The following is a 23,381-nucleotide window of genomic DNA, read 5'->3' on the forward strand; positions in this document are numbered from 1 at the left end:
GGGCTTCCAATGTGACAAACTTACCAAACAAAAGTCAAAATTTTAGACTTGGTATTAGTTGTACCCTTGCAACCAACAAAATGGAGGAGAAATGGGTACTGTGTGTTTAACTGTTAAAAATGATCAAAAGTGTGTTTTTGGAGCTTCATCTTATGTTCACCAAGCACTGATGGGAGGTGTTGTGAGACCGATTGTTTGAAGAGGCAAATTATGATAGAACCTCAAATCTACTGCAGTAAAATCACCATTTTTGACATCTATCTGCTGTGTAATTTTGGGCCTGTGCGACACCCAATAGTTTAGCTATTATCTTGCCTCTAAGTGGCATCTTTCTCACTTTAGCAAAGTAATTCCCATGTTAGTCGTGCCACTTCTTCCTATGGTGGAAAAAAGACTGTGGAAGACTCAAGTCCCGGCATGTTGAGACCTCTAGAGGGGATAGAAGACGTGGAACTCCTCTCCATGAACAAAAAACAGTGTCTTAGGAGCCTTGTCATTATTACAACAGGTTTCCATCACGTAATTTAATTAATCATCTTCCAAGGAGAGATGGTGTTAAGGTAGTCCTCTTTTTATGCCATACGTCTATGGACTACTTTCATAGTGGTCGGTAAGCTTGATCCAGTGTTACGGCTTTCACATGAGGTCCTCTTTAAGTGCTGTCACATATACAGTATATCACTTTTGCTGTATATTTAAATGTCTTCCCTTGGGCTATGCTGAGGCTGATCTCCAGATTCTGTTTGATTCGATTTTTTTTGTTGACTCGTCTACATCAGACCCATTAAGTGCTCATGTTCTCTGAAAATTAAGTTGTGTATAAAATGCACATTATAGGCTGAATTCACTGGTTCTAAAATTGCGCACCGTTGAGTTATTTTCTTTGGCAAATGCAAGACCTCTAAAACATGACCCATACATATTTTTAGGTCAACATGTTCAACACAGTTGAGCAAGAATAGTAAAACACCTGCACCACTTGAAAGTGTGACTCACTCGTTATGCATATCTTGAAAAATAACAGCTCATGCAGCTATGTGTGGACTGTCACAGTACAAGATGTTTCAACTGAGTACAGCACTTCTGTTTTAGTTGTCACTTTGAGCACAGACGGGGCAGAGAATCAAAGTCTGCTTACTAATTCATCAGTACTGTTTGTGCGTTCAACACATCAACCTGATATCTGCAGACAGCTGGTATTAGCTATCTGGAACAAACTAAAACTAAAGCAGGATCTGCACTCTGTTCACTTGACTTCCATGACTTCACATGTCAGAGCCAGAGATCATGTCTCTTCAACAAACACAAAGTGAGAGCTCAGATCAGTGTGCTGAGTCTGGTTTTCCAGTCCATCCCTCTCCTGGATGAGGTCTCTAGTTTGCCAGCTCTGCACTTTGGTACACGTTTTGTCTTGACTGTCAGTGAAAGTACAAATTGAATTCCTGCACACTGTAAACACTGGCTTTATTATTGGCTGCTATGACAACCTAATTTCCCCTCTGGGATGAATAAAGTCATCTATCTATTTATCTATCTATCTATTAGAGAAACAACATTTTGGCCCTGGTCTTTAGTCAGGTATCGTACAGGTTTGGTTGTTTCACATTTTGAATTTGATATGCATGTATAGAATAGAGCTACATCAATTGTTTTTTCAACTGAAAAATACTGCGGTCATTGTCTTGGTCACAATTTACTAAAACAAAAATAAAAAAATAAATTTGATGGATCTTTATCAATACTGGTTGTTTCACACACACACACAACTGTCCCAAGTATCAGCTTAAGTAAAGGTCTCACAAATTCAGAATTGGTCAGGCTATGGTTTACATTTGTGAACTTGATGATCTTTCCTTCCTTTCACATTCCTATGCATCAGTCTACCATCTCTACAGTGCTGGACTTCCTTGCATGACTGAACTTGATTTTGCAGTACAGTTTTATGTACTAAACGATTGTGGTGCCACAGTACAAGAAATTACCAGATGATCCCCTCCTCTACTTATTATGTAAAAATATACACTCAGCTTTCTCACAGAGATGTTAATTTATGTGGTCAAATAATAACAATATATGGACCCAACAAATATTTTAATTGACATTTATATCGAGCAAGCACTTTCCTATTCCGGCTATGTAGCTGCTTTAACACTGAACCCAAAGCGCCGACAGTTTCTTCTACTTTCTTGTCTTTTGACAACGAGCTTAAAGTTGCTAAAAATCACATCTCCCACTTCACAACTCAAAGGATGTTAAATTTCCAGCACTCCCACTTGCAGCTGCTATTTATATTTGGGGATTTCACTTTTGTTGCCGTGTCATTAATCACAAACGATGTTCTGAGTCGGGAAGTCAGGAAAACAGTTCAATCAAAGAAGGATGGTATCCCCCACTCTTCCTGTTAAGACGACCACATTATGCCCTTTAGATAAAAGCATTCTTTAAATAGAAATGCATGACCACTTGGGCGTGTGGCACATGTTTGATCAATAAGGACACAACGTGAGACACCAGACACCGTCACTTCATAGAAGGGATTGATGGGTGGGGACATTTAACATTCAACACTTACTCAAACATTTTCCCAACAAGCAAATTACCATTCTGTTTTTCCTCCAGACATTCGCCCTTTCTTCATCTGTTTCCTGATGGACACCCTTTCTCTACTAATGTAAATAGCATACTTACATGTTAAATCTGAATTTAACCAGAGAGCCTTTAAATGAGAACATGCTGCCTCTTTCTTTGTTGGAAAAATAATAAATAAAAAAAAAATTGAAACTTAGTTTCCTGCTTGACGGAAATGATTCCCAGGCCAACCATGTTTATGAAAATAGTTTAATGCATCTATACAACTGCTGAAAAACAGAAACTCTTCAGGGCTTCAGAGTGAAAAACACATCGTCACACCCTCTGTTAACGTGTTCACATTATACTGACTGCGCCTCGTGAGGTCCCGTTTAAAAATTCGAACCGGGACGGGGCCCTGCTGTCTGGAAGACAAAGACGTCAGGTTTTGTTTGTGTGCCTCTGGTGACTATTATTCAAGTCACTATATACTCAGTAGTTTGGATTTGTGGTGGATTTGCGGAGTGACACCCCATGCAGCACATCCACTTAAGTGAACCGCAGCAGTGCACGCTGGTGAGGATTTCTGCTATTGGCCAGCATCGACACAGGGGGCACTGATGTGGGCAGCAGCGACAGAAAGCATCCTTCCTTCCTCACTCCCCAGGGCCTCTGATGCATGCCACGTGTCTGTTAGATACCTGCCAGTGCTGCCTTTTCCAGCTGTGTCCCAGCAGTGGCCGGACAGAGATGAGAACATCTGAGTGAATTTAAAACATGGTCTGCCACGGAATCAAAGCAGAATAACGTAATACACAGTGTTTATGCTTTAAAAAAAAAAAAATGTGCGTACTTTTCTTAGATGTAATGCAAAAGTGACACTGAAAATTTAAGGTGATTTGAAATTGCCAGGCAGACGCAGTAACAACTTTTAAAATACAGCACTGAAGCCTGCTATCACTTTTATGTTAAAGGGCAGGACTTCAATACCCGAAAAACTGGTAAAGGTTTGTTTAGGTCAGTCATATCTGTACATATTTAATTATGATCTGTTAAAAAACACCCAATATGATACACATCTATGGGACATTGCCTGTAGAAAGACATTTTATATTTCATCCAGGCGTGTTGTAGTGGTGGCAGACTCCCATAGAAAGCACAGACAGACCACAAGCACCTGTAAGAGGTCATCTTTGGACTCTTCAGAGGTGATTCAATCAGACAATCACTCAAGGAACCGCCTCAACTCTAAATCTAGAGCTAAATCTTTTTGAACTGACTTAGAAATGTGACAAAATGCGCTTTCCTTACTTTCAGGCATGATGTGATGCATGGCAACAGACAGGAAGAAGATGGAGTCGCTGTAGTAAGTTCCAGAGCCAGCGCTGAAGTGCTTCTGCATGGCCTCCACAATAGGGAACAGCTTCTGTGTGAGAGCCACCACATCATGGAACAACACCTGCACAGCAGATCACCACAGTGGAGTCATGTTAATGCAACAATGTCCCAGTAGAGCTGGGAAATACATGCAACTACTGAACATATTTTATGAGACTATCGGTACATATTGTCTGAGATTTCCGTCTCGCATTTGTACACTTTATAGACAAAAGTATTGGGACACCTGGCATTACCAACAGAGACTTTAATGACACTGCATTCTAAATACGTAGACGGCCTTGCACCCATAACAGCTTCCACTCTTCTGGGAAGGCTTTCCTCAAGATTCTGGAGTGTTTCTGTGGGAATTTTTGCCCATTCAAGCAGTACAGCATTTGTGAGGTCAGGCACTGATGTTGGACCAAAAGTCCTGGCTCACAATCTCTGTTCCAGTTCATCCCAAAGGTGTTGGATGGGGTTGAGGTCAGGGCTCTGTGTGGGCCAGTCAGCTTCTTCCATGCCAAACTCATCCAACCATGTCTTTATGGACACTGCTGTGTGCACTGGGACACAGTCATGCTGGAATAGCAAAGGACCTTTCCCAAATTGTTGCCACAAAGTTGGAAGCATAGCATTGTGTCCAAAATGTCTTGGTATGCTGCAGCACTTAGATTTTGTTTCACTGGAAGTAAGGGGCCCATCCTCAGAAAAACAGCCCCATATACTTTTGTCTATATAATGTTTTTCTCTCATCCTTAAGGTTCCTGTTTGTTTAAATAGTGTTGTGAGAGGCATGTGATGTTGATGTGAATGCCTCACATCAACCTCAACCTTTTTAAGCAGAAATAGTCACTCCTAGAACATGACATGAAGAATTATATCTACATAATATTAACAAATTTGGTCAAAAGTACCATAGCATTTGAATGTGTCAGCATTGACCAGCCCTTTACAGCACGTGGCTGCGTTTTATTATAAAACTCAGAGTTGCCTGGCACATCTTTCTGAACAAAATCATCTGGAGTTTTGTAGGATATGTGCCCAACACATGAAGCAGTGTCTCAGACACTCACATTCACTCAGAGCAAATCACAGTCAATTTAATGTTAAAATATGAAGTGTAATTACAGTTTGACAATTTGACTGACCCATTTTTAGACAATTTCTGATAGCTCTGAGTTCATAAAAATGACACATTTAAACATAATCATGGAAAGTGAGTCAGAAGACCCTGACATTCATTTGCTCTGTTCCCTACAGCCTTGTGTAACCTCTACACTAAAGAGTGATCCATCCAAAATAAAAATACACATAAGGTCAAACAACCAATTTTGATAATGTATTTCTCTGTTGGGCCTGAATGCCTGAATGATATATATATATATACATAGTAATTTTTGTGTCAGTTTCTGACTCCAAATGATCACAGTCATACAACCCCATTTCCATTTCCAAGTTTCCGGCCGCTCAGTGCTGCTCCTCTGAGCTTTAAATCCCATGACAGCTGTGAGGCCACAGGTTCTGCTCTGAACATGTAGATATCTGTAGAGATTACTGAAAGAGGCTTTTTAAAAAATATATATATAGTAAGCACTGATTATCATTAACGCTTTCCTGCAGGATGAAAAGTATATATATATATATATATATATATATATATATTGCTTTGGGACAAGTAGGGATTTCTGAGGAGGCCTTGGCTTTTTTGTGGTTAAGCCTGGCATCAGTAAGTGTGCATGTTAGAGGCTCCAGATAAAACTCTGACAATATGGTCATCGTATTATCACTCAGGCCCATGTGACACGATGGGCAAAAAAATCATTTAATGATTCTGGAGGATTAAGGTAAGCCCCTGTCTTTTGTAGAAATCAGTGCTGTCCCGGACAGCTGTTGGTAATGTGATATAATGACCCATACGTAACACTGATACATAACTCTTAATTACTGGGACTGTGTTTGAAGTTTGTGTTTTCATTAGACTTCCTTCACTCCTCCTAATATCAGGATGCATGTTCACCGTTTCATATGAAAGTACGTATTTGAAACACTACAACAATGGAACCACACAACCACTTTTTGCTACTCTGGTTTCTGGTGTGTTCATCACAACAAACCTCATGACAATCATAAAGATGCAAACCACAGGAACACAAGAAAGAAAAATGAAGGGAGAATTGTACACAACTATTTCTTTAAGCGGATTAAGAATAACCACGTATAGAGAAAATTATTGGGGAACAAACCTGACTTCACCTTGTATAACATGTGTATTTCTGGATGATTTTTTCCAAAATATCTCCTCTATTAATAAAACATGGTGTGAACTCAGCTAAAACACTACGTTAACACTTTCCACGGCGGGTCACACTAAATAATGCAACAAAGTTTAAAAAAAATTTGTTTTACACATTTCTAAAATAGAATCTGATCTACTCAACATTTGATACGTTGATGAAATGGTTACAAAAGACTCTTACTGTTTGTCTTTTGAGGTCAGTTTCAAGGTGGATGATGACTAAAAAAAAATGCCACCAGCAAACAGAATGACTGGGTGTAAAGACTGGCAAAAGGAAAGCTTGTGAATGCGCAAGCTTGTAAAGGCTCATGTGGGAGTATTTCTAAGGCCTAAAAGATGGACTGACCACACAAGTCTATTATTTTGACTAATGTACTGTGTACTGGCTGCCAGCTCTTTTATGCATGCAGTTTATTTGGGCAGCCCACCCAAATCCAAATTCAGCCTGTCTGCCACAGCTACAAAAATGCTCTTTTGTGTTTACATTTTGGAAGTGACACACAGTTGATGGCAGACTATTATGACTATTTCTTTGTTTTTTTGCTATTTTGTCATGTTAGCCATGATTACATCTGCTCCTGTAGCTTGCACATCAAGACCGACAATCATACAGTATATTTTTATCTGTGCCACATAAAAATTTACTTTAAGGTTACTTTGATTTTTTTTTTCATATTCACTTTAAATGAAATGTAGCTATTGCTTGTGCAGCATTTCCTTAATACAGAGAATCACTGACTTCACTGACTAAGCTGCCTTGAAAACTGGGATACTTGAACGCATGACTGAAGCTCTGCTGATTTAAAGAAGCAGCAAAGTTTACGAGCCTAAGTACTAGTTACTAATTTATACTTAGAACCTGTGGTTAGTGAGGAACAAGCCAGGGACCCACCCTTGACCGGGACTTGAATACAAATAAACGTGTCTGAAGCTGCCATTAATCGAGAGGGGTATTTGACAAAACGCGTTTAAAGAAAGTTATATTTTGCTTACAGACGACTGATCAAAATTTTAATGTTAATTTCAATGAGGACACCCCACCACCCCATTCTCCACCAACCCAAATGTTTCACAGATTTTTGGACATGATGACAAGAGCCAATTGGCCCGAACAATGTTGTGTCTTCAGTCACTAAATAAATTATGCCCTGCTCTTATCTACACTTGATACTTTTGGCATTCGGTGTATTTGTTAAAGTAATATTATTAGTTCACAAACAAAACAAGCTGCACATAGGCTGACTTCAGAGGCTGGACATGTTTGGCAGTCGTTTTGCTGTTCTGTTTCATATTTTTTTAAGGGACACTTCCACTGAGCCAAACTCCCTTTTTTTGACTTTTGGGTCCAGGCTTGCTTACAATTCCTCTACTAAACAGAGGGTGAGAAGGGGAGAGAAAGGTGTTTAAGCCTTTATTCACTTAAATACAGAGTGAAAAATATTACCAGGAAAAGCCATATGCATACATAGCTTCACACATCACAGGATTCTTTTTATTTAGACACTGTTGTCTTTGTGTGGGCAGGTTTTTAAATAGTCTTTTTTATCTCAACAAGGACAAGATAAAAGTTCATCAAGCACTGCCAGAACACCTGTCCACTGCGGCATGCCTGTTAGCAAGGACGTTCAGTTTTGAGGATTTCCATAAAGAATGGAAGACGTTAAGTCTCTTCTTAAAAGTCAAAATGCTCCCCAGAGGCCTTCATAACAGCGTGATGCTATACATAACACAAAACTGAAAGATGTTTCTGTATTTACTGGAACCTGATTTACTTACTACGTGTCATGTTAGAACATTTCCCTGTTGGGAGTTACATATTATTCTAAAATATACCCAAGGGGTGGGCTTCCTGGCCAAAATATAACCATCAATTTAATCAATACATGTGAACATTAGCTTTAAATACATTTTAGATTGAAATACTATTAAATGACTATGAATTTCTCCATTTGGACCATTAAAACATGATATTTGTCCAGTAGCTACAGCACTCTATTGGCTGGTTGACATAACGTGGATCTGCTAGTCAACGAGAAGTTTGGAAACAGAAGTACGAGGACATTAAATAGCACGATGTCCATGATTTGCCTAAAAAGTAGACTTTGGACACCTTTGAGATTGATCCCATTCAAAAACTGTCATATTGCCCAACCCATATAACCACTACTGAAAATTTATATAAGTGATACATTTAATGAAGCAATGGTGGCAGAAACACTCCAGTGTGTTGTGTCCTTCAGACTGTGTGAAGGCTGGTCAACGGTAATGAGCACAGCCTCTGGGCAGTGTGACGCTGTTTGTTGCGAATATCAAGTGGGTCATGAATCCACCTCTGTTGTGGAGTGACCGAGGCTAAAATTCTTGCGTAACCGCTGTCTCACCCTCATGGTCCTTTAAGATAATAATCAAAAGCAATGGGGCCTGAAATGAGAAGATAAGGATGTCTCTGTAGGAGGGGTGGGGGTGGGTGTCTCCTCGTCCCATCTGTAACTTTGGCAAGACTTCTGCGCCTGTTTGACAGTGGTAGCAGAACTTTAATACATGTTTAGTTTAAAACCACTGATCTGGAATGACAGCATAATAATGCCAAAACCATTTGGTGACCAGCCTGCTGGTCCAACACAGCCATCTGTTCCCCTCTGCCAATCCACAGCCTAGCTGATACTTTCAGTGCATATGTCAGCTGATGAGGAAAATTATACTTCAGTGCAGCACTAAAGGACATCTAAAGACAGGAGGAGATGTTTCTTATTTAACTTTATTTTATTTGAGAGTGGGCTGTTGATAGAGGAGAGAAAACCAGGGGAGAGAGACGAGGGCAACGACATTCATCAAAAGTCATCCCAGAACAGGGACAGTTGCCTTCTCAATACCTGTCTTGGTCACACTTCTTTATTAAACAAACTGTAGTGATCCTTAACAAAATCACAGCCTGACTACCACTACATTTCTGAGGCTGATACTGTGTTTGAGTTTATTTAAAATAAAGAATCAATATGTCAGTTGTCTCTGATGGAAAAGCTGTGTAATAGAGACATTTCTAAACTGCCTCAAGCACGTGCAGACACACACACACAATTAACTGTTTTTTCTAAACTCTAAATATCTCTCAATATCTACATATTTTTATTCAGGAGCACTCTGCGTCTATGTTGTTTCTTTCGTTTATGATTCTGTTAATTAAGGACCTTTACAAATCTATACTTGTAAATCATTCTATGACAGCTCAAATTCTCGCTAACACTGCCAATACTTTTTGCTACCCCTACAAACATCCTACAGATGTGCTTTGTATCCTGGCTAACTTTAATTGCGCACAGAGCAGCTATTAGTATTGGCTGTGTAATGCATTAAAGGAAGTGGTGGGTGGATAATCTTTGCATGCTAGTTTGGGCTGTATTTTTAAGAAAGACAACTTGTCTCGTCCTCTTTAACACCCTGGTAACACAGCAATAACAACAGATCTATTTTATACTGGCACAGCAGGTCTCACAACACTTCACACCATCACATATCTGATCTGAACAGTAAACCTGTCCGGTGTTTAAATAACTCACTTCAAGGCTTTGTGCTCAGTCTGAGTATAGAGGACGAAATCAAAATGAAACAATCAGACCAACAGGTTTTAAAAAAACAGCCAACATACCAAGCTGGTCAAACTGCTAACCAATCCAAAGCAGACATGGGAACAACATAAGCTAATACAAAGCTGCAAAGTCCACACACCAGATGTTGTAGATGATCAGACATTCCTAAGAGAAAAGGCCAAGCTGCTGAGGGAGGAGGGGGGGGGACAAGCAATCTGTAAACAAGTTTAGGATCTTGTGCTCTGTGAAGAATACAAAAAAGGAGAAACAGGGCAGGACATTGCATGCAAGAGAAAGAGCAACAGAGAGGGGACATAATCCACTGTTTGGCAGGCAGAACACAGTAGTGGTGGTGGCCCGTGAGTGAGGGATTACTCTGGAAGGCCAACATCGCCTCCATGTGTTTCAACTTTAAACAGCAGCTACAAATCTTTCTCCCAGAGGAGGCCTGGGTTAAAGGGTCAGTATGCTTTAAATAAAGTGAGTGTTGAACAGCATCAGGCTATTAGCTCGCCCTTGTCTGTAACATCTGGCTTTTCACCTCGTCTTTGAGTGTGGCCATTCAGAACAGGGATAAACACTTGATCAGGTGACAGGGTGTACAAGCTAAGGCTTTCCCTGCAAAATTATTTTAAACAATGAAATATTCAGACTTGTTTGGTATACATTATATTAAATATTAAGAACTGAATTGTTTTTAAATCTGTCCTTGGTTCTAACTAATACAGAGGTGTCTCTGTCTCACTATACACTACAGTTCAAAATAAAACCTAAGGATCGTTGGGGTCGTGTGAATTTTAGTGAGTATAAACTGTATCTAAGCTGTCAGAAGTTAACTTGTAAATGCTCTTTAGCACCTGATTCTGAAGCGTTTTCATTGTGTGACAGACACCGACTATGCTACTGGTGCATCAGACAGAGCTAGGTAGTCAAAATATCAAGCCTTACTCAATTTAAAACAGTACAAAGACAATATATTTAATGTTTTGCCTCACTCGTGACAGTTTCATATTTAGGTATAAAAGGGGCCTCCTTGAAAGGACCAGCTGCTCACAAGCAAGGATGGGATGAGGTTCACCACATGGTGAAATACATGACTGTGTATGTATGTGTCACAATACGGGCTCAGAAACACTTCAGTACAAAACAGATGACAATAACCCAAACAATAAATGTGTCTCTCTGCACTGTTTCAAAAAAACAAAAAAAACAAAAAAAAAACTACTACTAATACAAATTTACTTTTGACTGCCCTCACATATCATTTAAAGACACATTTTAAAAGGTGCTGTCTATACTAAGTACTACCTCAATGGCATAAGACCAAATCCAACTGATTTCGTTGCACATCAATGGCAGCTTTACTAAGAGTAAAATTTCTACATAACTTTTCTTCTGAACTTGAAACCAAAGGATAACAGAGATGTGGCACGGCGCAAACTTGTGTTTAGACTGCTTACCTCATACTTAAATGTTGCGTCAAGGAGAAATTCCTGCAGCATCCTCTCTCCCAGCTCCTTGCTAGCCTGGTCGCTCACAAAATGAAGGACCAACACCTCTCCTTCTAGGAAGACTCCATGCTTAACCATAGACAACATGGCCACCCTGAACTTGTCCTGCAGGCTTCGGCTCTTGTCCACCTTGGTGAACATCATGAGTGCGTGGTAGCGATGGTCACCAATGCCGCTGTCCCGTGTCTCGAAACTAAATCCCTCACTCTCTCCGCCTACATCTCGCTCTTCCCCTTCTTGCTCCTCAGACTGAGCTGGGTGCGGGAGTCTGGTGTCCACAGTTAAGTCTGCATCGTTCCTGTTGGTGTTGTGGCTGGCCTGGGTCTGCTTGATCCTTTTCGTGGTGGTGGAGAAGTTCTGCTTCTCTGATCCAAAGTAGTAAAAAGCAACAACAGCAAGCGCTGCAGCCAGGAGAAGGACTAACTGATAGGACCTAAAAGTACTGATCCTACCCATGATTCTGGCCACCAGTCTTAGGAAACCCATATCCCCCTCTGGGTGTCATGAGGATGGGGATGGACATGAGAATGTAGTCACCATTTTATGTCCTTTTAGTTCATAATTATTTTGTTGTAAGTCGCCAACATTTTCCTGTAAGAGAAAGATATCCATTCAGTGATGACAGTGCCAGCCAAACGCAGTCCTAATGTGAATATGCTGGAAGTCAGTCCTTTAAGTGAAGACCTGTTCAAAAATAATTACTGTTCAGTCAATTAATCTTAATAAAAACATGGCCTGTACTTTTTCTTAGAATTAAAAAGAAAAATTGTACCTTATTTTAATGCTCCCACAATCTCTCTAATGTTTAGCAAATTGCAATCCAATATACACTTTGAACAACTTCCTGTAATAAACAACACAGGTATAAACAAGCACACCGATTTAATCTTTCCCACCTCAATTGCGGGCAATCACCGCCATCTCTCTTCCTGCTATTCCAGTACCCCGCACCCCCACCCGGCCAGGCAATTTAAATGCGTAAACAGGGTGTTTTGAAACACGTGCTTCTTTAATGTATTGTTATTCTATTCTCCCCACTTGTTTTTAAGTCTAGTAATTTGTACTTTTGCCCTACCTCTCTCTAATATCTTATAGGTTTCTCCGCGCTCTGCAGGCAGTGTTCTTAAACATCTCAGGCCAGTGTTGCACCGTAAACTCAGTCGCTTACAAAGCTCCACAACACCACAGTTATCAAGCACAGAAAATGTAATATCTATACAGAAAAAGGACAGAAGTGCATCCACTTACCAGTCCCGCGTCGTTGGTCTCTACAGCTCCATCTTGACAGCTTGCACGGGGATTATGCTGTGCTTCCCTGATTCCTTGACGTTACTGGATGTTCAGCTTTAAGAAGAAATACAACATTAGCAAAGCTTACAGTGAAATCTAACAACACCGATTACGTTCTCGGAGCGGCATAAGCAAAACATCTGAAGTAAACATGAGGCAACCTGTTGACATGCGATCTGGTAACGATGATGCTAAGTTAGCAAGCAGCGAGATTGTGCCCAGAGTTAGATGTGGGTCGGAGAGTTTCCCTCCGATGCTGTTTAACTCAGGCAAAAAAATGAAGCTAATTTAAATTTTAGAATTACCGATGCTTCTTTGCATACATTTGTCGATATTAAAGTATTGCGGTGTTTGCATGGATATGTTATTTCGAGAAGAAAAACGGCTAAAAGAATTGATTTCGAGACACCACCAGCTAGCAGCTTAGCAACAAAACACTATGACACAACCTTAAGCACGCCCACTTTGAGTTTAGCCGTATTCCGCAGGCATGCTGCCTTTAATGACAGTTGGAGATTTTACAATTAAATTAATAAATGAACGATTTCTCACATTTTTATCCTTTCGTTGTGTTTGGTTGTTGATTGAATTTTTTGTTTTACAATGAATGAATAATATATGAATAATTCAACCAAAGGACTAGTGGAGTTGCAGAGATTTGTAAAATAATCATTTATGTTGTACAAACACATTACATATAGTTTGCATTTGTTAAATTATTGATTACATTAAAACAGAAAACAATAGCAAACAAAGCAATAATAATACTGCACATGATGCAGCCCTCCTTTGTCTTGCTTCTAGAGCTCTATGGGGGAAGTAACTAAATACTTTTACTGAACTGTTGTACTTCGGAACAGTTTCAATGTGCTTACCTTTAGTATTTACCTTTAATGTTACTATATACTAAGAAAAATATTGTATTTTACACTACTATATTATTTAACAGCTATAATATAATGTATAATGTAATGTAAAAAATATATTGGTATTGGTGTATATATCTACAGAAATACAACAAGAAATTGCAAGTACAGTAAGGCCAAAGTTACCTTGAAGTAACTTAGAAACAGTATCATCATTGCTTGCACACCAGAGAGCACTGATAAGTGTAGTTTACAGCTAGAAAATATCCATCTTAGCATGTGTGTTGGTGTTTTGATTCTTTAAAGTAATCAAATGTATGGAATTCCTACTGATATTGTTTTTATGCATGTTGAAATAAATACTATCAGGCCACATAACATTATCATATGTTTTAAAAACATAAATATTAATAGCAGTATAAGCCTCAAAATTACAATAACGGTCAGGATAGAAATTTTCCATGTAAAGCAAAAAAATAAGGTATGGATGCTTTGATATGACAAAAGAATATTTTTGATGATATTACTACTTTTACTTAGGTTAAGAAAATCTAATTAATTTTCACACCACCACCACACCAGATAACAACGAAAAGCATAGACCTACTCTCATATTGTTTTGCCGCACTTCAATGGGACAATTCACGTTTCGTTGGATAAAACTCCTAAGTACGAACTTAAAAAGTGTACCTGAAAGCAGCATCACTGCGTCACGACATTTTCGGCAGCGGTATTGTTACCCTCTGCTCGCGGCTGTTGTGTTCTTGTCCGCAGCAAATGTTATTCGCCTTCTACCTACAGGAAAGATGCTAGCTTTTGTATTCGTCTGATGTTTTGTTCTTAGTAAACGTTAGCTAGCGCGTTTTTTTTGCTGAAACCCCGGCACGTTGCTAGCATAAAGCTAGCTAGCTAGATTAGCACTCGCGAAAATGAACTCCAACACGCACGTCATTCAGGTGACAAATGTCTCCCCCAGCACGACGTCCGAACAAATGAGGACTTTGTTTGGATTCCTCGGAAACATAGAGGAGCTCAAACTGTTTCCGCCCGAGTGAGTATTTTGATGTTTCAGTCGGTAAAACGATGTCTCATGTAGCTTACGCGTTCTCACTGCGTCCTCTTGAGGCCTGTCGAGTAGGCCTCACCGCACGGCATGCTAATGCTAAGGTTTGCCCGCGCCTTTAGCGAATGCAGCAGCAGTCACTCCCCTTAACGTTATATCATGAGGTACACATTGATAATTTTCCTCGTGTGTTTATGTGAGTGATTCACTGTAGACTTAAATCCCATTTCTTTCACAGACGCCGGGCTGTAAATAGCGTCGAAATAGTCGATTTATTGGTCGACAGATAATTAGTTGGCAGCAACGTTGGTAATCGGTTAATTGTGGAGTCTGTTACCGAGATTGCGTTTGTCGTCTGTTATTCTCCAAATTATTTTTTAAGATAAGATGAACTTTATTGATCCCACATTGGAGAGATTCACTTCACTTTTTATTTAAGTTAATCGTGTAGCCAGAGAGGGAAATTAACACCATCCAAATGCTGGAAAAATATGAAAAAGTGTCAGGTTGATTACAAACACTAAATAATTCATTTATATTGAGTGGCTTGGGAATTTGTAAATGTATCACTAAGCGGCTGGTAGATGTTCTGTTTCAAATGTTAATTTTCCCCCGTGGTTTAGCCAGGTAACTATCAGGAAATTGTTAAGGAGGGGGGTGAATAAACTTTTTTTTTCCTTTTCTGACATTTTACAAGTAATTGAGTAATAGGACAAGAAATTGTCAGATGACCCACTAACGTAAATAAACCATTGCTGCCTTACATTTACTAGCCACAGCGTTTAATGTACTACTGCGGTACATACTGAAGTCATTTAACTTTAACTGTAGTAAGAAATAATTGTTCTCTGCTTTGTGTTCTACTCAAATCGAATTACATTTGGCTTCTCGGCAGGTAACGTAGTACCAATTCGGTCATAATTTCGCTCACGTACAACCAGTGAGGAAAAGAAAGCTGCTCAGTATGTCATTGACTGATTCTCAACAGTTTGTCAGTGAGAGTTGTGTTAACTCTGTGACACTAAGAGGATGATGTCGAAGTCAGAGACTGGATAAGATTTTCTAGCCCATCCATCCATTATTGACTTAGTTGTCCCTGTGGACACAACTCACTCAAGTCATTTTGAAGAAGGCATGTTGGTTCTCCTTGCTTGTATTCTTTGCACAACATATCTGTATTTTTTTCCAGTGACTCTCCCTTGCCTGTGACTTCACGTGTCTGTTTTGTAAAGTTCCTTGAGTCTGAGTCGGTGGGAGTTTCCCAGCACCTGACGAACACCGTCTTCGTGGACCGAGCCTTGATCGTGGTTCCTTTTGCTGAAGGTGGGTGTCTGTTTTGTTCTTGTCTCGCTCACATGGCTATCTCTGAACATTTATCGCAATGTGTAGGTTGTTTTAATAGAATTGCGCTATCTGAGCCATTGTGAGTTTTTTTTGTTTTTTTTTTTCTTACCAAGCAAAATTAGCTAAGCTTTTCTGTGCTTGGCATTTCTAGGTATGTGAAAGGGAAATGTTCATTTGTGTCCATGTCTTACAATCTAGCTGTAAACTTCTCTCTCTGTTATTTGTGTTGTGGTTTTCATAGTGGACAAGTCATTTGCAGAGAGTCCCTTCCTTGCTGGCTGAAAGTGGTCCTCTGCTGCCATCAGGACATTAGAAAAAATAATGGCACCAGGCTCGCAAGCCCCCTTCTCTCTCTTGTTCTGCAGTAAAATATTAACTCTTTATTTTTTTTTTCTCTCTCTGTTCAAGGCATCTTTTCTTTAAAAAAAAAAAAAATTAGCCACACAACTCTTAAGCTAAATGAGGGGGTTGGGGAGAGGGTGCAGGGAAATCTCAATTTCTCACACATTCAAAGGATTTTAATATTTTCAAATTAAATGTGTGTCGATTTGTAGGCATGCACCAAATTAGGGATGCCCCGAGCAGATATGTGCTGGATTGGCATGGAGGCCACAATTTTTAATTAATTGGTGTTGACTTCAAGCTTGAACCAGTTCTAATCCTCTGTTTATATTTTATCCTTTTGCACTGCTGTCTCTCATTCCAGACTGTTTGCCACGATGTTGGTGTAAAGAGTTATTTGTGGCACAACAAAATCAAGGACAGAGCATAATATGAAATGATAGATGATTTTCTGTCATCAGATGATACATGATGTCATATCACACAGAACTAATTGTCTTTTAAATCAGGTATGCTGTGTAATTTGTTATGTTGCACTTAATTTGTTGCCACAGCAGATCCACTCTGATGCTCCTTCGTCTGTTGATAATACTTGGAACACAGGAAAACTATTAAAGGCCCTGTGCGTACACACTGGTGTTTTCAGTTACTGGCTGATTAGATCTATGTAGGTTCAAGTTGAGTGCATCTGTGGTGGGTGTTTGTTTAGCTCATCACACTCCAGGGCTAACTTGGCCCGCTCTAACAGGTGCAATAAAACAACAATGGAGTGAACGAGATGTCAGAGAAGTACTGCCTTACAGGTCTCGATACAGTGAGGTGGGGCCCTGTTCAGTCCTCTGAAAGCTACTTGGTGACGTATAAAACCAACCTGGATATAAAATGACCCACATCTTCCACGCCGTGAGGCCCATAGAGCAGGTGCACTAGGGTCTCTGCTTGCTGGTTAGGTAACTTCCGGTTTAGCTTCCTGCTAACTTGCACGGGATTAATCATGTTGCTCCTCCGGACTTTTCAAATGTTATCAGACCGATGAGATCGAATTCAGATGTTGAATTGAGTCATTTCACGGGACGTTGCGTCATGTAATGGTATAATTACATAGTTTGGCCTCTTTGTCAAATTGACTTTAAAGCCTGGCACTCTTCCAGGGGACATGGTCAACACTGCTGAGGAGAGGTCTAATCAGCCAAATAAGAGAAAACCCCTGCATGGGTGTACTGACAGTCTGGATTTGCCTTCTTAATGCACAGCTGTTCATCAAACATATGTAGACTGGACTATCTTAATAAATGTGATCTTGGCTGGCTAGGCTAAGTACAGACTGCACAAATGCATCACAAAAGAAAAATATAAATACTGGACCAGGAATTGGTATAGGCAAAATCCTAATATTAAATGACTCAGTCTGGGGGGGAATAATGTTCGGGACATCCCTACACCAAGCACAAAGCATGCAATATAGATCAACTAATCAGCTGTGCATGCTAGAATAGTTTCTGAAGGTGTGTGCCATCATCTACACAGTTAGTTTCAGCAGATATGGTGGAAGGTAATAAGCACATAATTTGGTTATTAATTATGATAAGCACACAAATTTCATTTGGCATTTATTTGCTTCATGTGCCAAACCCTTGTATTATATCACACTGTGCATCTGTTTTTCCAAATTTTCACTAACATGAGATAAAAGCAGTTTTAAGCCTCTGCTTGATGTTGCAGTAAAAAAAAAATGCTTTTTATTGACCCTCTCCACACATGACTCTGAAAGAGTTGAGTGACTCTCACGTTTAACAGTGGTGTTTCTTTTGTTGTTGTGTTTTACAGTTCTTTTTCCTGGTTCAGCCAGCCCTATATACCAGGCCCTGCTGAAAATGCCACCAACAGTTTTGTCTTCTGCAGCCTTATCCTGTTTCTCAAGTGTCCTTTCTGTTGTGTGTGTGCGTGTGTGTTTGTGCGTGTGCGTATGTGTGTGTGTCTCTCTCTCTCTCTCCCTCTCTCTCTCTTTCTCTCTCTCTCTCTCCCTCTCCCTCTCTCTCCCTCTTTCTCCCTCCCTCCCCTTTTAAAATGTCAGATTGAAAAAATAGCCTGTTGCAGATAGCACAACCATGGATGATCATCTCCATAAGATTTTCCCTTTGATTTTACTGTTTGGTTTTTCTTCAGCTTTGGGCACATTTTTCTTGATTTTTATCACAGCTTTGCTGGCAATAGCACTTAACTGTTTAGTGCAGTTTATCTTTGACATTGTTTAGTGTTTTGTTTTTTTGTTTTTGTTTTCTTTTTTTTTTTGGTAAGTGACATACTGTTGGCTAAAACCTAGCAGTGCTGTAACTTGTTAGCAGTACTTTTTTCTGGTTGCCAAGTAAGTTTGTTTTGTGGTGGGATTGTACAAAGTAAATGCCAACAAAAGCCCAGAAAAGGTAATATGACTGAACCTTTTCTGTTTTTGTATTGGTAATGGTAAGTGATGTTGAAATGTATCCTTGTGTCTACACCCAAATCATGAACTTGTTTTCTGTATCTCAATGTTTTTGTGTGCTTTATAGCGAAGCAGACGGCGTGAGTCGCTTGTTCTTAAAACATCTAATGAAAGTTGAGAGCACATCCCACGGGACAACTGGCTGTGCTTGCTTACGTTTGGTTCATGACTTAAAAAACAAGTACAGGTGATAAAATCTTGGCAGTGTTGACCACAGTGTGTATTGTGACTTTTAAACTTATAGCTGCTAATCTTACAATCATACTTTCACAAGAAAAGTCAGGGATCAAGATTTACAGACAAGACAAAAAAAAAAGTGGATTTTTTTTCATAATTTATTTTTTTCCTTTTTACTACAGAGTAGTAACTGAGGTGGCTTGTCTGCAAGTCTTGTCTGAGTGTTCACTGACGTTTGTTTGGAGTGTGTACTGAAATGTTGTCTTTTTTCCTCCAGGAGTCATTCCAGATGAATCTAAAGCTATGTCGCTGCTGGCTCCAGCCAATGCCGTGGCAGGAATGATGCCAGGGGGAGGCCTTCTTCCGACACCCAATCCTCTAGCAACAGTAAGTTTGAAAGAGCTCGCATGCCATATGCTTATGACTTCCTACTCTCCACAGGCCCGATGAAGTGGGATTTGTGGTTGGCAAGGTAACTTCAGGTTTATGTGCTTGGTGCACAGATAGTAACATACATATTTTCCTTTTGACTGTGTGAATGGAGCCTGTTGAATACTAGTAGATAGTATTTTAGGTAGATTTAGCCAGATTAGGACTACTGTAAGTTTGTGAGGACGGTTAGTTTAAGTTACTTTTAAAGTTACTTTATTAATCCCAAGCTGGGAAATTGCTTCTCTGCATTTAACCCATCACTGACTGAAACACACACACGCCCAGATGCAACATGCAGTGAAACACACAGGAGCAGTGGGCTGCATCAAGCGCCTGGGGAGCTTATATTGGGGGGTTAAGTGCCTTGCTCAAGGGCACATCAGCCGGCTAATGGGGGGGTGGGGACATTATCATTCCACACAGATATAAACGGGCACAGTAATCGATGCTGGACCCTTTCTGCTTCATGTCGAATGTGAAATGTTTGGTGAGCGCAGATAAAGTAGCTTTGCAGAGTATCTGGAGTGTCTGTGTTTGTACTTTCAGATGGGAGGGACGCCGTTTGGAGGTCTTGGCGCTCCCAACATGGAGCAAATGGCTGCCATGGGCATGCCGGGACCTAACATGAACCCCCAGGTGAGTGCGTGATCAATCACGTCACTAGTTGCAGCTTGTTAAAACAGTTTCTTTCTGATGGTTATATCCTTGTTGTATTGTTTTCAGGCTCTTTCTGCAGACTTCCTCAAGCTGATGCAGTCCATGGACCCCAAGTAAGAAACTATACATGTTTGTCATTGCTTTGCAAACTAAAATATTCTTTTAAGAAAAGTCTAAATAATTGATGACTCTTGCAGACTGAATCCATTAGCAGCTGGACTGAACTTGAGTCCAGGGCTGAAGACTGATGCCTCCAATAAGGAGATTGAAGAGGCCATGAAGAGAGTGCGAGAGGCTCAGTCTCTCATTTCTGCAGCCATCGAACCTGGAAGTGAGTGCTCCATTTTTTTCATGTCCTTTTTGCAGAAAACTCTTAGCAGCACTGTGGAGAAGCCTCTTTGAAAAGCCACTTATTTTACTTGTGAACATGCTAAAGTCCTCTTTTTTTATTTTTAATTTAGTTCATTCAGCTGTGAAATATTTGTTTCATTGTGTGAGCAATAAGTCAGCAATGTGGGAGATATTTCACCTTGTATCTCCTTTTTTTTTTTCCCAGATAAGAAGGACGACAAGCGTAAACGTTCTCGCTCCCGTTCGCGGTCACGCCGCAGGCGGTCCAGATCTCGCTCAAGACACAGGTAAAAACATCTGCATGGCAAATTCTGTCTCTGGACTAGTAATATAAGATTTGAACAAAATTTTGGGCCGTCCTGTCTAAATAAAAGACACAAACTCCAATATTTAATTTCTGGCAGTAATTTATGATTTTAAAACGGACCCCTTCTTTATTTTGGCAGACGTTCAAAGAGCAGGTCTCGGAGGAGGTCCCACTCAAGGAGTAGGAGGAGGTCCAAGAGTCCACGGAGGAGGAGGACCCATTCGCGGGATAGAAGCCGTCGCAGTAGATCAAGGTCAGTATCTCTATTATTACACCACCTCATTGTATTGCCCAACATATCTGTTGACCACTGTGGTTGGCAATGAAATTAACTAGTTTTTAATGATTTTTATGTTGAAACCCTTTCTGAATACACAGTAATTTTCAAGAACTGTCAGCACATCAAGTTTTTAAACCATTGGCACCTAAACGGCTCTACTTTTGATATTTCTTGATCACTGGCACTGTGAGGAGGAGGGTAAAGCTAAGGCCATCACCTGGTGTCTTCAACGTGCTGCCGTCTCAATGTTGTTGACCTTGCTTGTGTCTCGAACAGGGACAGAAGGAAGGAGGAAAAGTCTAAGAAAAGGTCAAAGACGCCACCGAAGAGCTACAGCAGCGCCAGGAGGTCTCGAAGCATCAGTCGGTGAGTGGGTCTGAGCACAGTCCAGTGTTGAAACTCATGCACACAGACGCACTTCATTTCAAATTAATGTGATGCTCTGCTATAATCGCGACAACAAATAACATCAAGTGTTAAGAATCATTATTTTATATTTATTGTTCCACTTGATGTTGTCTGTTCTGTTTTCATCATTATTAGCTTTTTGGACCTATTTATTTATTGTTTTGCTTTTATGAATTTTTTATATTATGTTATTTATCTGCCTTAAATACCTTTGCACCTTATTCCGTACTTTTTTTCTGTTTCACATTATTCTGTGCTTTTATGTCTTTGGATCTTTTTTTATTTATCTTTCTATCTTTGGATCTGATTATATACTTGACTGTTTTTTGTAGTGAAGCCAAAAAATTTCACACTTGAACAACCGGAGTGATTAAAAAAAAACCCCATTGTTTTTACAGGAGGCGAAGGCGTAGCCGCACTGCATCTCGGTCCCCCAGGAGGAAGTTGTCCAAGTCTCCGTCGCCCAGGCGGTGAGTTGTCATCTGCATTTTATGTGCAATTAAGTCAAATTTTAAAGCATAACAACTAAAAAAAAAACTGTACACTTGTCATGTTCACAGTCACAAGAAAGAGAAAAAGAAGGACAAGGAGCGTGAGAAGGACCGGGATAGAGACCGGAGGGAGGACAGGGACCGGAGCAGAGACGAAAGAGAACGATCCAGCAGTAAGAAGAAGAGCAAAGACAAGGAACGTGACCGAGACCGCAAGTCTGATAGTGAGAAAGGAGACGTTAAGGTGTGTTTTAAAGCATGAAATTCATTCTAATTGAACAGCTATAATTGAACAGTTCCTAAAGTCTCGCCATCTTTTTTTTCTTCTTCAAATTGTCTTGACAGGTGACCCGTGATTACGATGAAGAGGAGCAAGGTTATGACAGTGAAAAAGAAGGTGAAGAGGATGAAGATGAGAGGAAGAGCGACTCTGACTCTGCCTCATCCCCAAAAGGCCAAGAGGAGATGGAGAGATCTGAGGGCCAAATCCCCAAGAAGTCCAAGTTAAATGGAGACGACCACCATCAGGAAGACATGGAGATGAGTGACTAAGAAAATCCAGAACCAGACGGGGTTGTCTTTCCTCTGTCCTCTTTTATATTTTTAATAATAGGCCACAATGTGTCTGTGCCTGATAAAAGTAAAAAACAGTTTTGTTGTCTTAACTATAGAAGTTTTGGGGGGGGGGGGGGGGGGGGGGGGTTTAGGCGGAAAGCAGTCAAATAACTTTTGTAAAGACAAGAAGACAAAGATGAAAATATGAATAACATGAGACATGGTTTTTAATTGTCGTTGCTGTACTTTTTTAAGATTCTCTTGATTTTTTTTTTTTTTTCCTTTCTGTTGCCATTGTGTTGAAGCTTTGTCCTCCTGACGGTAGAATACACAGAATTTTCCCTTAAAATGTTCTCTGTAAATATTTTACTAGTCGGGAGTCCTTTCCTCATACTGACTGCCACTCACCACCAGGCATTTTTTTTATTATTCTTTTTGTTTAATTTTTTGCTTCAACTGTAATGCAACGAGTCGTGTTTCAGCTGATCTTCCCATTTACATCCCTTTGTAAGTGTACACTGTAGATTGAAATGTGTTGTTGCGATGAAAATACTTTGTCTGCAATAGGTTTTCCAAAGGAAACGAATAAAATTGGGTCAAACTGTCAACTTGTTATGTCACGTAAAGAAAAACAAAAAACAAACAAACCAAAAAAACAGTTGAATCAACATTTTGGGAAATGGGGGCAATCGCTTTGGCTAATAAATTTTATTGTAGTCTTAGCTGGTTACATTTTACAGATGGTAAAATGGCGGATTGTTGGTGTTAACACTCCAGCTGATGTACGGGTTAGACGACAGAATGTTTGAAGGGTAAACTGGACAGCTATAGCGTTAGCTGTTTCCGGCCTTTGTGCGGGGTTAAGATAACCGGCGGCTAACTGTAGCTTCTTAACTCGACGTTACATGCTAACGTTACTGTCGTTACTGACTAACTGTCGGGATGCGTTTCATTAACTTCCGCGAGTAACATTATTAATTAAATCAACGCTGAA

At 40.0% G+C, this 23,381-nt stretch overlaps 2 protein-coding genes across 10 annotated transcripts in view; one reads left to right on the top strand and one right to left on the bottom strand.

The window, feature by feature from the left end:
• Positions 1-14,692, bottom strand: part of xxylt1 (xyloside xylosyltransferase 1) — a 30,318-nt gene extending 15,626 nt beyond the window's left edge. Inside the window, exons 1-4 of one of the 7 annotated variants that reach the window (XM_046391459.1) lie at positions 14,600-14,692; positions 12,591-12,686; positions 11,292-11,933; positions 3,880-4,027 (exon numbers count right to left, since the gene is read on the bottom strand). In XM_046391459.1, the coding sequence (XP_046247415.1) occupies positions 3,880-4,027; positions 11,292-11,828 (685 nt within the window). In that variant the 5' untranslated portion in view covers positions 11,829-11,933; positions 12,591-12,686; positions 14,600-14,692. Of the gene's footprint in view, positions 1-3,879; positions 4,028-9,970; positions 10,074-11,291; positions 12,027-12,590; positions 12,687-12,793; positions 13,106-14,188; positions 14,328-14,599 lie in introns of those variants that run through there. The other 6 variants (XM_046391458.1, XM_046391460.1, XM_046391456.1 and 3 more) reach the window with 6 other exon arrangements.
• LOC124060453 (serine/arginine-rich splicing factor 11-like) lies at positions 14,211-22,995 on the top strand. Of its 3 annotated transcripts, none has more exons than XM_046391450.1 (12): positions 14,211-14,549; positions 15,751-15,884; positions 19,184-19,293; positions 19,885-19,974; positions 20,062-20,108; positions 20,193-20,326; positions 20,552-20,633; positions 20,793-20,906; positions 21,210-21,299; positions 21,740-21,811; positions 21,902-22,076; positions 22,178-22,995. In XM_046391450.1, exons 1-12 carry the CDS (start codon positions 14,428-14,430, stop codon positions 22,382-22,384), a joined length of 1,377 nt encoding a protein of 458 aa, XP_046247406.1. In that variant the 5' UTR covers positions 14,211-14,427; the 3' UTR covers positions 22,385-22,995. The 3 variants fall into 3 exon arrangements, with proteins under 3 accessions (XP_046247406.1, XP_046247407.1, XP_046247409.1); XM_046391451.1 differs by lacking the exon at positions 14,211-14,549 and adding an exon at positions 16,147-18,916 and having other exon boundaries at positions 15,745-15,884; XM_046391453.1 differs by lacking the exon at positions 14,211-14,549 and adding an exon at positions 18,797-18,916 and having other exon boundaries at positions 15,747-15,884.
• The last annotated feature ends 386 nt before the right edge of the window (positions 22,996-23,381 follow it).

The sequence above is a fragment of the Scatophagus argus genome, chromosome 6 (assembly GCF_020382885.2).
Source record: "Scatophagus argus isolate fScaArg1 chromosome 6, fScaArg1.pri, whole genome shotgun sequence".
Classification (NCBI taxonomy): Eukaryota; Metazoa; Chordata; class Actinopteri; family Scatophagidae; genus Scatophagus; species Scatophagus argus.